At 46.5% G+C, this 13,153-nt stretch overlaps 1 protein-coding gene across 1 annotated transcript; it reads left to right on the top strand.

The window, feature by feature from the left end:
* Positions 1-492: 492 nt before the first annotated feature.
* Positions 493-12,090, top strand: TRAP1 (TNF receptor associated protein 1). The gene is made up of 18 exons (XM_072120157.1): positions 493-647; positions 3,897-4,067; positions 4,349-4,431; positions 4,603-4,743; positions 5,592-5,663; positions 5,750-5,910; positions 6,083-6,192; positions 6,662-6,735; positions 6,817-6,972; positions 7,376-7,496; positions 7,994-8,063; positions 8,194-8,341; positions 8,495-8,680; positions 8,771-8,909; positions 8,991-9,076; positions 9,389-9,534; positions 10,966-11,038; positions 11,693-12,090. The coding sequence occupies exons 1-18, from the start codon at positions 554-556 to the stop codon at positions 11,792-11,794; spliced, it is 2,133 nt and encodes a 710-aa protein (XP_071976258.1). The 5' UTR covers positions 493-553; the 3' UTR covers positions 11,795-12,090.
* Positions 12,091-13,153: the final 1,063 nt, after the last annotated feature.

Here is a 13,153-nt window from a genome sequence, read left to right as displayed (position 1 = left end):
AAATTCGGAAAACCTGTCAAAAACGCATGCGTTTTTAAACGGATTGCTTAAAAACGGACCAAAAACGGTTTCAAAACGCCATGTATGGCATCACCCTTCGGCCGCGGCCCAATCGCATTGGCGTTTCTATGGAATCGCCTGCAATTGGGAACGAGCTGCCGATGTTTTGCGTTAATTTAATGCAAAACACCGGCCGCTCGTTCCCGATCGCAGGCGTTTCCAAACGCAGACAAAGCGGCACGTGTGGCACCAGCCTAAGGCCGCGTTCACACGTTGCGTTTTCATTGTTTTGAAAAGCATGGCAGCTTCCTCTATGTCCTGGAAAGCTGGAAGACAACGTCCATGGCCACCATTACAGCTGCAGATTGGAATTGTCACCCAACTTTCCGGGAAAGCCATGACCAGAGGAAGCCGCCGCACTGTGTGTATGATGCTGTATATTTCTGCTCAGTCCCTCCCAGACCTAACCCCGCCCTAAAAATGACGTCACCACAGAGCAAGATTGGAGGCGCGCGGCAGTGACGTCACTCTCGTGCGCGTCCCCTGAAGAAACATGGCGGCTTCAGCTCTTCTCAGAGGAAACCTAAGCCGGGCGCTGCGGTCGTGGAGCCGCTCCGGAGCCGTCGTGTCAGGGAGGAGCTTGAATGGTGAGTGTGACATCGCGCCACAGCACTCTGACGTCATTTGTGTCTTTCTCCCCGGCTGTCATCCCCACGTGCTGCCAGTGATCACTGTGTCCTCTAATGTCCTCCCCGGATGCCTGTCACTGAGGCTCAGGGCTCTTGTAGGATCGGGCTCCTCTTGTGAGACCACATGTCCAGGATTACAGCATCCCACCCAAAAAAAAGTTTCGGATCACCTAATTTTATCACCATAGTATATGTATAATATATGAGTCCTCTGCATCCGTGTCATGCTGGGAGCTGTAGTGCCGCGGGGTGAAGATCACTGCTGTGTATAGATATGTAAACAATAGCAAAAATTCTATTAAAGGGATTGTCCACTTCATGTGCAGTGTTGGCCTGGGGTCAGCTATCCATTATGGCTCTCGTCATGTGAGCTGCTATTCGGGGCAAATGACCTCTGACCTCAGTGGTGACCTCTACATCCTGGGCTGTGCTGTCATATAGTGTTTCTCTAAAGGTCATTGTGTCACATGACCGCAGCCGAAAAAAGCAGCTGGTATCAGAATGACTGGGACAAATAAGTGAATTTTTAGTCATTTTAAGTTAAAGCAGATCGGTATGTGATTAGAACAATCCCTTTAAGTTTTGGGTATGACCGGTCTTGCTTGTCTTGGGGTTCGTTCACATCTCCCCTTATTATTACCATTACACTCCATGGACATTGGAGCAGCACTGAAGATATAACGGCAAACAACAGGCCATAGGTGTCAAAAATCTCATCACCTTGACTTCCCCTTTAAACCAGTTGGCAAATTCATGTTCCTCTGTCTTCAGATCAGGGTCCAGGTTATTGGGGGACTCTTACCACAGGGACCCCCAGCCTTCAAGAGAAAGACAGACAGAACATCCCACCCTTAGTGGAGCATAGTGTGCGCCGTTCACTTCTATGGCGCTGATGTAGCCGGGTCCCAGACCTCACGCAGGAAACCATTGTCATAGGAATGTGTGTAACTCTTCTCTCCCATCGTGAGTTTTATAACTACACTCACCGGCCACTTTATTAGGTACACCATGCTAGTAACGGGTTGGACCCCCTTTTGCCTTCAGAACTGCCTCAATTCTTCGTGGCATAGATACAACAAGGTGCTGGAAGCATTCCTCAGAGATTTTGGGCATATTGACATGATGGCATCACACAGTTGCCACAGATTTGTCGGCTGCACATCCATGATGCGAATCTCCCGTTCCACCACATCCCAAAGATGCTCTATTGGATTGAGATCTGGTGACTGTGGAAGCCATTTGAGTACAGTGACCTCATTGTCATGTTCAAGAAACCAGTCTGAGATGATTCCAGCTTTATGACATGGCGCATTATCCTGCTGAAAGTAGCCATCAGATGTTACAGGGTACATTGTGGTCATAAAGGGATGGACATGGTCAGCAACAATACTCAGGTAGGCTGTGGCGTTGTACCAAGGGGCCCAAAGAGTGCCAAGAAAATATTCCCCACACCATGACACCACCACCACCAGCCTGAACCGTTGATACAAGGCAGGATGGATCCATGCTTTCATGTTGTTGACGCCAAATTCTGACCCTACCATCCGAATGTCGCAGCAGAAATCGAGACTCATCAGACCAGGCAACGTTTTTCCAATCTTCTACTGTCCAATTTCGATGAGCTTGTGCAAATTGTAGCCTCAGTTTCCTGTTCTTAGCTGAAAGGAGTGGCACCCGGTGTGGTCTTCTGCTGCTGTAGCCCATCTGCCTCAAAGTTCGACGTACTGTGCGTTCAGAGATGCTCTTCTGCCTACCTTGGTTGTAACGGGTGGTGATTTGAGTCACTGTTGCCTTTCTATCAGCTCGAACCAGTCTGCCCATTCTCCTCTGGCATCAACAAGGCATTTCCGCCCACAGAACTGCGGCTCACTGGATGTTTTTTCTTTTTCGGACCATTCTCTGTAAACCCTAGAGATGGTTGTGCGTGAAAATCCCAGTAGATCAGCAGTTTCTGAAATACTCAGACCAGCCCTTCTGGCACCAACAACCATGCCACGTTCAAAGGCACTCAAATCACCTTTCTTCCCCATACTGATGCTCGGTTTGAACTGCAGGAGATTGTCTTGACCATGTCTACATGCCTAAATGCACTGAGTTGCCGCCATGTGATTGGCTGATTAGAAATTAAGTGTTAACGAGCAGTTGGACAGGTGTACCTAATAAAGTGGCCGGTGAGTGTACATCATCAAGAAACTAACTTGCTTGGTGATGAAAGGGTTACCATCGAGGACAGGGAGTCCCTAATAGTGATGTTCAGGGCGGTCAGCAGACTGTCTGTCCATTTGTCCACTATTTAATGTGATCTGTCAACATTGCGACACCCGCTGACCCCAGGCAGGACAAGATCAAGAGCGTTACCACATAGTGTCTGGCGCTCTGCCACGTGCACTGCCACGTGTGTTGTAAGGATTTATCCAAGATTCAGATTTCTAAATCGTAGATGTCCCCTTTAAAGAGATTGTGGATTGTAGTTTTTCATAAACGCAACGCTGCCCCTTTTGCTTATAGGATGTATCAGGTACAGCAGATTGAATACAGAAATTGTGCAATATCAGACACAGCCTATGGAGTGGGGAGGCGCTGTTTCTTGGACTGGACTGTTCTGTGGTACTGGACACCACCTAAACCCACCTGCGTCCCTTTATATGAGGTCCAAAGAGGTGTTGCCTGCTTCCTACATTTTGTGACAGCTTTGCATGGACAAAGAACTTTATCTAGATAGAACTACATCTCCCACATGTTAGAGACCAATACTCTGCAGAATCCTCTCTACCCTGACCCATATTGGAGCGCAGTGCCGGTAGCGTAGAGCAGAGCTGAGTTTGCCTATGTTGTAGAGATAAGGTTAGACCATTGCCACCTTATTTATTCTACTATCTGGATCTCGTGCAAAGAATAAAGGGGACATTTCAATCAATAACATTCTCTGAAACAAACGCATGTCAAAGGGATTAGAAAAAAACATGGCTTCTTTCTTAAATAAACAGTGCTACACCTGTCATGTGGTTCTGTCTGGTACTCACACTCTACGGAGGGTGTGAAGTTAAGCTGCAATACCCCACAAATCCTATAGACCGTGGTGGCGCTGTTGATGAAACAAATGCAGATTTTTTTTATTTTTTTTTTTGTTTCGGCTGTCTGTGTGCCTCCTCATGTTGTGATACAACTAATAATGTAATTATGAGTAATAGGATCTATTTCTCTCAGGTTGCATCACCAAGTACCAGCCTGCTCCCTGGCATACGGTGCCCACCTCCAGCAGGAAGCTCCCTGCACTGAGTAGCCTCACGTACCGGAGATACACCACACAAACTGCAGAGAACAAGGAGGAAGAGCCAGTCCTGCACAACATAATCTCCGATACTGAGAGTGTACAAGGTGAGTGATCCCCAATGCGGGCAGAATCAGGACTGTTTGATCTCAGCCTCGGGACCTGCACCATGAAAACGGGGGAGGGGGGTCCCTCCTGTCGGTCTGTCTGTCCATCCACAAAGTTGAATGAAGCAATATGTTGAACATTTTCTATAGCACTGCTGGAAATGGCCAAATACTGTACCCGGGGATCCAGCAGTCCTATGATCGCTCTCTGTGTTACATGGGACCCGTCTGCCTGATTGAACTGGTTGGTGGAGAGGTCACTGAGCGTCAATGTCTTGCAGGTGTCGCCTCCAAGCATGAGTTCCAGGCGGAAACAAAGAAGCTCCTGGATATTGTTGCCCGGTCATTATACTCGGAGAAGGAGGTAAGTTCTCCCTTTTATAATCTTTCTTCATAGATTTCCATCTAAGAACAGACATTGTAGGATGAAGCAAATACAAGGTTATCACCACACAGATAATAGGAGCCGTGGCCTCCGTGCAGCTTAATGTCTTCTGCATTGGAGAATATCTGACCCTGTATGTCTCTTCTCCAGGTGTTTATCCGGGAACTGATCTCAAACGCCAGCGATGCCCTGGAGAAGCTGCGCCACAAGCTCTTGTCTCAGGGGAGCGGACTGCCCGAGATGGAGATCCACCTGCACACAGATAGCGAGAAGGGCACTCTCATCATCCAGGTAAGATTATAAGGGGAAGTTTAAATGTTACCCCCTATCCACATGATGGGTGATAACATTCTGATGAGTTGGGGTCTGAGAGCTAGGACTCCCACTTATCATAATATCAGGGAATCTGCTAGTGGCAAGTTCCCATAGAGCCCTATTAACTGACTTCCTTCTTTTAGCTAAAAATTGTTTCCCTGATATCCCCATATGAGCAACTTTATAATATTACCTGGTATCCAGGGATATCTATGATGAACTGACGGGATGTGTCCTACCCGGGCTGAATCCAGCAGCTCATCCCCATTCTTTCTCAGCATGCAGAAGTAATGTCATGTGACCAGGGTGACATCAGCTAAGCTTAGCCTTCTAACATTAGCAAACTGATCTGATCACATGAAATCACAACAGCCTGCATTGAGGCATGGAGATGAGTAGAAGTCCATGGGGGCTGCTGTGATTTCATGTGATCAGATATATGCATTGTTTACAGTTTGCTAAAGGACATGCTCCCCTCGACACGCCACCAGCTGTGTTTGGGAAAAATGTGGTGACGGGTTCCCTTTAATGATCAGATATCTCCTTATGTCCATAGAAATTGTGTATATCGCAGTCGAATTCATGATCTACCTGCTGCTCATTTTATTAGGTGGAAGGGGAGCCCAATTTTGGTGATCATTTCGGGTCCTTGTGGCTGGACTCTCTTTGGTCAGCATCACCCGTCACCTATAATGTGGTTGGAGAACAACATTTAAACTTTGGATAACCCCTTTAAGCGTATATGGTTATGTAGCACTGGCTGAATCGGGAATGACTATAGAAGCGTTTCTGGTCCCTATATAACCGTGACATTATTCCTATAGGATACCGGAGTGGGGATGACACAGGAAGAGCTGATCTCCAACCTGGGCACCATCGCACGTTCTGGATCCAAGGTAATCCTGCTTTCTAGTAATTCTTATGTAATTTTATGCACATTTTTTCATTTTTGTGATGAATTTTGATCTATATTTTTGTGTAGGCATTTCTTGAAGCCCTGCAGAACCAGGCTGATAGCTCGGGGAAGATTATCGGTCAGTTTGGAGTCGGCTTCTACTCTGCATTCATGGTCGCTGACAAAGTTGTTGTGTACTCTCAGGCTTCAGAGCCTGGCAGCCCGGGGTACTGCTGGACATCTGATGGGTAAGTACTGGACGGCCCTGAATTTCATCAATGAAACGCCAGATCTATGTGGATGATAATCCTATATATTAATTTCCTGCTGATTACATATCACCAACATAGTCCATAGCGTTCCACAGTATGTCACTATACCTGTCCTACAACTTCATGTCTTGTATTTCCTTCCCCTTAGATCTGGTGTCTTTGAGTTGGCAGAGGCCAGCGGTGTGAGGGCAGGGACCAAAGTAGTCATTCATCTTAAAGAAGACTGTAAGGAGTTTGCCAGCGAGGACAGAGTTAGAGGTGAGTTACGGCAGTCCCCCCTAGACACCTCTGAGTATGGCTGTTCATTTTGGAAGCTTGTAGCATATACTTTGAGCATATAGGGGGAGATTTATCATACGCTGGCGCTCCTGCCCGAGGGTATGGTAGGGATGTATCTGGTAGGTGGTGCGGCCACTGGCAAAAATACGCCAGGTCTGACCTTGTGTAGTTTTGCATAAAAACCAGGTATTTTAAAAAAAATTACTCAGGCATGGCGCTGGAATACCCCGTGCCCACCCCCTCCGCCGGCCTCTGCGCCCCTCTATGCCCAGCGCAGTCGCTGTAAGAATCTCAAATTCTTGCACTGCTCAACTGCTCCTACGCCATTAAACTATAGAAGAAGCAGAGATAAGTCTCCCCCCAATATACTGTATGTGACCTGATGGGCAGCCATCGCTATGTATGGCATCCATGCACATCTACTTCATACCTTTCTTCCATATTGCAGAGGTGGTGACAAAATACAGCAACTTTGTCAGCTTTCCCCTGTACCTCAACGGCAAGAGGATTAACACCCTGCAGGTAGGGGTTTAACCCTTCTCTCCCCCATCTTTAAGTTTCCCCTTCACTTTGCGGATGATCTATAATTTGTCTTTTCTTCAGGCTCTCTGGATGATGGATCCCAAAGAGATTGGAGAGTGGCAGCACGAGGAGTTCTACCGATTCATTGCCCAGGCGTATGATAAGCCGCGCTACACACTGCACTACAAGGCGGACGCTCCCCTGAATATTAGGAGCATCTTCTATGTGCCCGAGATGGTGAGTGGATTTTATGCTGCATAGATGACCTGCTTCAAGGGGTCGGCCTAAGATAAGATCCTATGAATAAGGGTTACAATGCAGATTGATGGCAGACTTACTACTGGGACCCCCATACAATAATAGTAAGGGGATCCACTTTCCTCTTGCTAATGCCCTACCGCTGCATTCACGGTCTATGGGACTGCGTGCGATAGCCCCGTACATGGCTCAGCTGTCTCCTAGAGAATGAATGGGGAGGCAGGAGGCGTCTATGATCTATCACTTTAGAGGAATGAGGCTCCTAATCTTGGCATCAGACCCTCACCAATCCCCATAGTCTCCCCTATTTTAGGTTGGTAGTGTGTTGTTGTGGATGATTATTGAAAGTTATTGTATTTTTATTTTTTTATTTTTTTTGCAGAAACCTTCTATGTTTGACGTAAGCCGAGAGCTGGGGTCTAGTGTCGCACTATACAGCCGCAAAGTCCTCATCCAGACCAAGGCTACTGACATCCTGCCCAAGTGGTTGCGCTTTCTACGGGGTGAGCTCAGATATTTTAGCGTTTTCGATGACCGGGCAGCAAAGTAGGAAATTGTATTTGTGGTTTTCTTACTACAAGCACACGAAGAAGATAAGATTTCCTTTTCCACACTTCTATCAGTTGTAAAGTTTACAGACTCTATTGTAGCTTCTCCAAGTACACTGTGCTGGGTCCTCACACTGCTGTGTTCTTATCCTTCTCCATTCAACAGCCCCACAGCCATTCTGCTCTTTTCTGAGTAAACGCTATAGTACGCCTTTGTATGAACTCATAGAAACTACAATCCTGGAGTATAAATCCACAGTCCTGCACCATACACAAATGTAAGATTACTCCGATCTCCAGGGACAATGCGAGACACTGGCTGCAGTACAAGAACCCAATGTAGCTGCCCAGGCTCTTTCTGCAAAAATTTTCAACATTCAGTACTGGCAGAATGTGTAATGTTGATATTTAATGTATTGGAGGATATCATTTCCATTTCTGTTCCTCCCCAGGGGTTGTGGACAGTGAGGATATTCCCTTGAATCTCAGCAGGGAACTGCTACAGGAAAGTTCTTTGATAAGGTGAGAAAGTAAATGAGTGTATAAATATCATATCACCAGATCTCGCTGCGATGTCACTGACAATGTACAAGACTCGGGGAGATCACAGACAGAACTGATACAAGGCATTGGATATATCCCTTTCACACAGGAAACTCCGAGAGGTGCTGCAAAGACGACTCATTAAATTCTTCCTCGACCAAAGCAAGAAGGATCCGGAGAAATACAAAAAATTCTTTGAGGACTACGGGCTTTTTATCCGAGAAGGGATTGTAACCACCCAGGAGCAGGAGGTGAAGGTATGAAGCATGTGTTAGTATATAGTCACATCCGTCAACTACAGTGCTCCAGCGATGTGAGCAGGACACATCTCACCTAATATGACAGATAAATGTGATATCTATGGGGTATTAATCCATTTTAACAAGACTCTCCCATAATGAATTTTCCAGGAGGACATCGGAAAACTGCTGCGCTTTGAGTCTTCAGCACTGCCGGCCGGAGAACAGACCAGTCTTTTAGACTACGGCAGCCGCATGCAAGCAGGATCCCGCAACATCTACTACCTGTGTGCACCCAACCGGCACCTGGCAGAGCACAGCCCTTACTATGAGGCCATGAAGCAGAAGCAGACAGAGGTGCGCCCCTCCTTCCCTCCCCTCCCCGTTGTATTTGCTTTCACACCCCTTTAGCCTGTGCTACATTTTGGGTCTCCCCTCTCTCTCCAGGTGCTCTTCTGCTACGAGCAGTTCGATGAGCTGACCCTGTTGCACCTGCGGGAGTTTGATAGGAAGAAACTGATCTCGGTGGAGACGGACATCGTGGTTGATCATTACAAGGAGGAAAAATTTGAGGACGGTCGTCCAGGTATCTATCATTTCATCCTGTGCTGCTGCGGATGAGGAGATGACATCGGATATTAAACCTCTAGTCTCTCTTGTGCTTTAGCTGCTGATAGATTGGCTGAGAAGGAGTCTGAAGATCTGATGGCCTGGATGAGGAACGGCTTGGGGACTCGAGTGAGCAATATCAAGGTAAATGTAGTCATATCTTGGACGCCTCCTTATGGAGTAACTGCATACAGTGCGGAGTGTTCTGTACAGAAATCTACATCTTATCCGTGTTATATGTAGACTTGATTATGGATTTGGGAGCTCAGTTCAGTCTTCTAGTTTGGGATCCGCAGCAGGAAATTGATGCTAAGGATCTTACAGCCTGCACCACATGTCAACTTCCATGTAGGATAAATTAATACTGTGAATGTTTTCTATTTCTCATAAGCTTGAATGGTGCATATAAATCCATATGCCTGTCCCCTTACAATGGTCACGTTGTGTTATATATAGGTCACACCACGTCTGGACACGCACCCGGCCATGATAACTGTGTTGGAGATGGGGGCTGCGAGACATTTTCTGCGTACACAGCAGCTGGCCAAAACTAATGAAGAACGAGCGCAGCTCCTGCAGCCCACCCTAGAGATCAATACTGGGTGAGTAGATATTTTAAGTAGTAGGAGATGTAATATTAAGATCGTAAAGGTTGTTTTGGTTTTAGTTATTCTGGTTTGGTTACGGGTCAATTATTTCTTGATTTTTATCTTCCCATGATGCTTTACGGCCTGTGGCGCTGCGATAGCGATGTTTATGGCAACATTTACAAACCACTTAGTAGCTTAAACGTTAATCACTATATTAGCCTCTCGTCCGGGTCACTGTAGAGGTGCAGACGTCTCCAAAAATCCATTTACTGAGATCTTCTCTGATGCTGCGCCCCCTGGTGGTGGAAAATATTCTTAAAACCATTTTGCATTAAAGCTTAAAGGACACCTGTCATCAGGTCTGTGTCACTTGTCCTGTCACTACCAACCTGTTGGAGCAGCTCACAAGGATCCATCCCAGCCTTTATCTAGTTATTTCATACATTAATCATTGTAAAATCATCTATTTTTTATCATGTAAATGAGGCTGGTCACATGGTCAGAGGCAGTGATGTCACCCCTGTTCCCCCTCCCCACTCCTCCCCCTACTCATGTCTGTGTGTAATGTATAGTAAAGCATGGCTAGTGTGTGTGCTGCATCTGCTGACATGCTGCATCCTCCTAATACACAGGTGAGAGACACAGACATCAGCTACACATGAATCTGACATGTTCTGCTGTAACATGGCTGCCTGGAGCTGCTGTATCTCTCCTACACACACACACATGCACACACAGGCTGCAGGGGGCGTGGCCACCAGCACCAGGAAGCACATCATTATACAGGCTGTCAGTCATGCACTGGGGGTGTGGCTGTGCCTCCCACTCATGAATAAGGTGGACAGCTTGAATATGCTAATGATTCATTGGACATTTCACAGGTCATTTGCATACAGCTTTAGGACCTCATTGCTTAGGTTTACAGGCATGTAGAGGGACAATGAAGGGATAGAGGCAATGCTCTCTAATGGCAGTTTATGAAAATATATTTAGTTTAGGGGGGTTATTTTGCATGACGGGTTCTCTTTAAGTGAATTTTAGGGGGGAGATTTACATACGTCGGCGTATGATAGCGGCCACGCCATCTCCTAGCTCAGACCTGGAAAGTTTTACGTTGAAACGAAAGAAAGTTCACAGGTTCTTCAAAATTACGCAGGCTTTGGCCTGGAAATCCCCCGTGCCCAACCACTCCACCGGCCGCCTAAACCCCTCTACTTCCACATGGCGTGTAGGTGTGGCGTAGGCGCTGTTAAAAATCGCAAATTCTTGCACTGCTTCTATGCTAGAAAACTGGTGCAGAAGCAGTGATAAATCTCTCCCATGTGTTTAAAAAAGTGTTTGCCAGGAAGTATTGGGGGTCTTAGCAGCACATCTTGATTTAAGGGGGCATGGATGAGATTTGCTGATTGTTTTCTGTGACCCCTCGATCTGAATATCTTCCAGGCATCCTCTTATTAAGAAGCTCTGGCAGTTGAAGGACACGGACCAGGATCTTGCCAAATTACTTCTAGATCAGGTGAGTTACCAGCCAGAAGCTGCAACCATAAGGGTTGTGTCATTCCCCTGTATCCATACACCATTTCTAGTCACCATTTCTAGTTTCTAGTAGTCACTAAGGGACTTGTACTGCAGTCCTGTAAATCCCAGTGCGGCTCTGGAGCTAGTGCCTGGCCGTCTTCTGCTCCTACAGCTGAGCTCTAAGGGTCCTCCGATCCCCACCGTTTAATCTTTTCATTGCGGATGTCAAACTGTACAACCCCTTAAATGTAATATTTTGGAACTCCTCAGAAGTCTCCTTAATAGGTCACCAGGACCGTCTGTATGATAAGCACTGGAAAATATACACGTAAAATGAAAGAGATTTGCCGAGACTGGAACCTCCTTCCCTATGCAGAAGACTGGGTGGAGTTTTGGGCAAATTCACACAAAGGGGGGGGGGGGGGGGACTCCTTACCTCCCAATAGACTTGCACGACAAATGGCCGTGCACACGGGGTAAGATGGGAAATGGCAAAAGTTATACGTTTTTGATTAAAAAATGGCAGTGCTTATAGAACTTTACGGTGGAAACTGCTGATAAACTCCCTTTAAAGCTGACATTTACCTTGTTTCTTGCTGATGAGATGTCAGATTTTACATTTATCCTCATGTATCTATCTCTTACCACTCAGGTCTATGAGAACGCAATGATCGCTGCCGGGCTCAATGATGACCCCCGACCCATGGTTGGGCGCCTTAATGAGTTGTTAACGAAGGCTCTGGAGAAGCACTAAAGATGTCCACCCCATTCCCTGCATCGTCCTCTTCTATAATCTGTACCAGGCACCGATGGGACGTCACCCCGGCGGACAGAATGCATTGTGGGAATCTAGACCTGCAGTATCCGCTTGATACAGCCGCCATGTTTCCTATGGAAAGAGAGACTGAAAGGATATTGCTTGGATAATGGACCGGCTCTGCATTCCCTGGATTTTGTAGTGTGCGGTCATAGAGTAATCTGCAGTGTAACCATCGTTGTAAATGTTACTGTGTTACAAAGGAATATTAAAGACCTCCCTAATTTGTAGAATTTTGTGTTGTATTTTTATATATTTGTTCTGTTATGTTTCTTCACCTATTCATTTAGATTTCAGGTTATTGCTTGACATGACCCCAGGGGTTTGGATATAATGTCCCAATGTGAACACCATGTAATGTCCTGCTGCAGCTCCAGCTGTCAGGCCTGGGGGTCACATTCTCTTAAGGACTGACCCTTGTGTAAATGTTTCAATTAATCTCCGCAATATCCATTGTAATATTACGGCTTTTGGATGCAGTTAGTGGCTTATCAAGTCTCTGTATATAGCTGGTCAGGGCCACCACCAGGGGGGGGTATAGTGTGACTGTGTTCAGGGGGCCCCAAGTCACAGAAAACCCTCCTCCCGTCCCAGGTGCTGTGAACACGGGGCCAGATTCTCATTCTTAGGGGGTTTGGGTCCCACAAAATTTGATAGGCGGCCCTGTACCTGGTTGTGGCTATGTGGTCAGTGGAGACTACATGGATATGATGGGTGAGCCAAGGAGCACGACACTGGTAGAAAATTATATAATATAACCTTGTCCTCAATCCAATGGAAAATGTTTGATTCCAATTGTAAAGATTTATAATCTATATTAAATTTGGTTTCTCACAACATACTGTAGCCTTATATTAGTCCTTAGAATGTAGTGTGTGGTACTAAAAAGAGACGGGGTTCTTGTCTGCCTGTGGCAGATTGGAACAGACGCAGCCCCATACATTATGTGTAGGCCTTGAACCATAAAGAGGTCAACTGATCAGTGGCATTATGGGTAATTGACCCACCCACACACACTCTCACCAACTCAAAGCTGATGCTGACCTATGCAAAGTATAGGTAGTCAGCCCCATAAAAACCCTTTAAGACTTTTGGAAACTTAATCCCCTGCATATGTATGATTGCAAGGGTGTCAGACGGCCGAGAACACCCAGGATACACAGAACGGGGACCACAATATGCCTTGATGTGCAGGAAATTAGGGGACACATGGAACAGGGTTAGGGGCCACTTCCCATCAGCTTTTGGCTTCTGTTGTGCAGTTTCTGCTGATTTTTCCGATTGATCTCAAAGGAC

Source organism: Engystomops pustulosus, chromosome 8, assembly GCF_040894005.1.
Source record: "Engystomops pustulosus chromosome 8, aEngPut4.maternal, whole genome shotgun sequence".
In the NCBI taxonomy this organism is placed as follows: Eukaryota; Metazoa; Chordata; class Amphibia; order Anura; family Leptodactylidae; genus Engystomops; species Engystomops pustulosus.
This window is presented reverse-complemented; position numbering and strand designations above follow the sequence as displayed.

Excerpts from the sequence above, each read along its gene's own strand:
- TRAP1 (XM_072120157.1), top strand. The coding sequence starts at position 554 with ATGGCGGCTTCAGCTCTTCTCAGAGGAAACCTAAGCCGGGCGCTGCGG. Across the intron at positions 5,664-5,749 it reads TCGCACGTTCTGGATCCAAG|GCATTTCTTGAAGCCCTGCA; the intron begins GTAATCCTGCTT and ends ATTTTTGTGTAG. Across the intron at positions 9,535-10,965 it reads ACCCTAGAGATCAATACTGG|GCATCCTCTTATTAAGAAGC; the intron begins GTGAGTAGATAT and ends AATATCTTCCAG.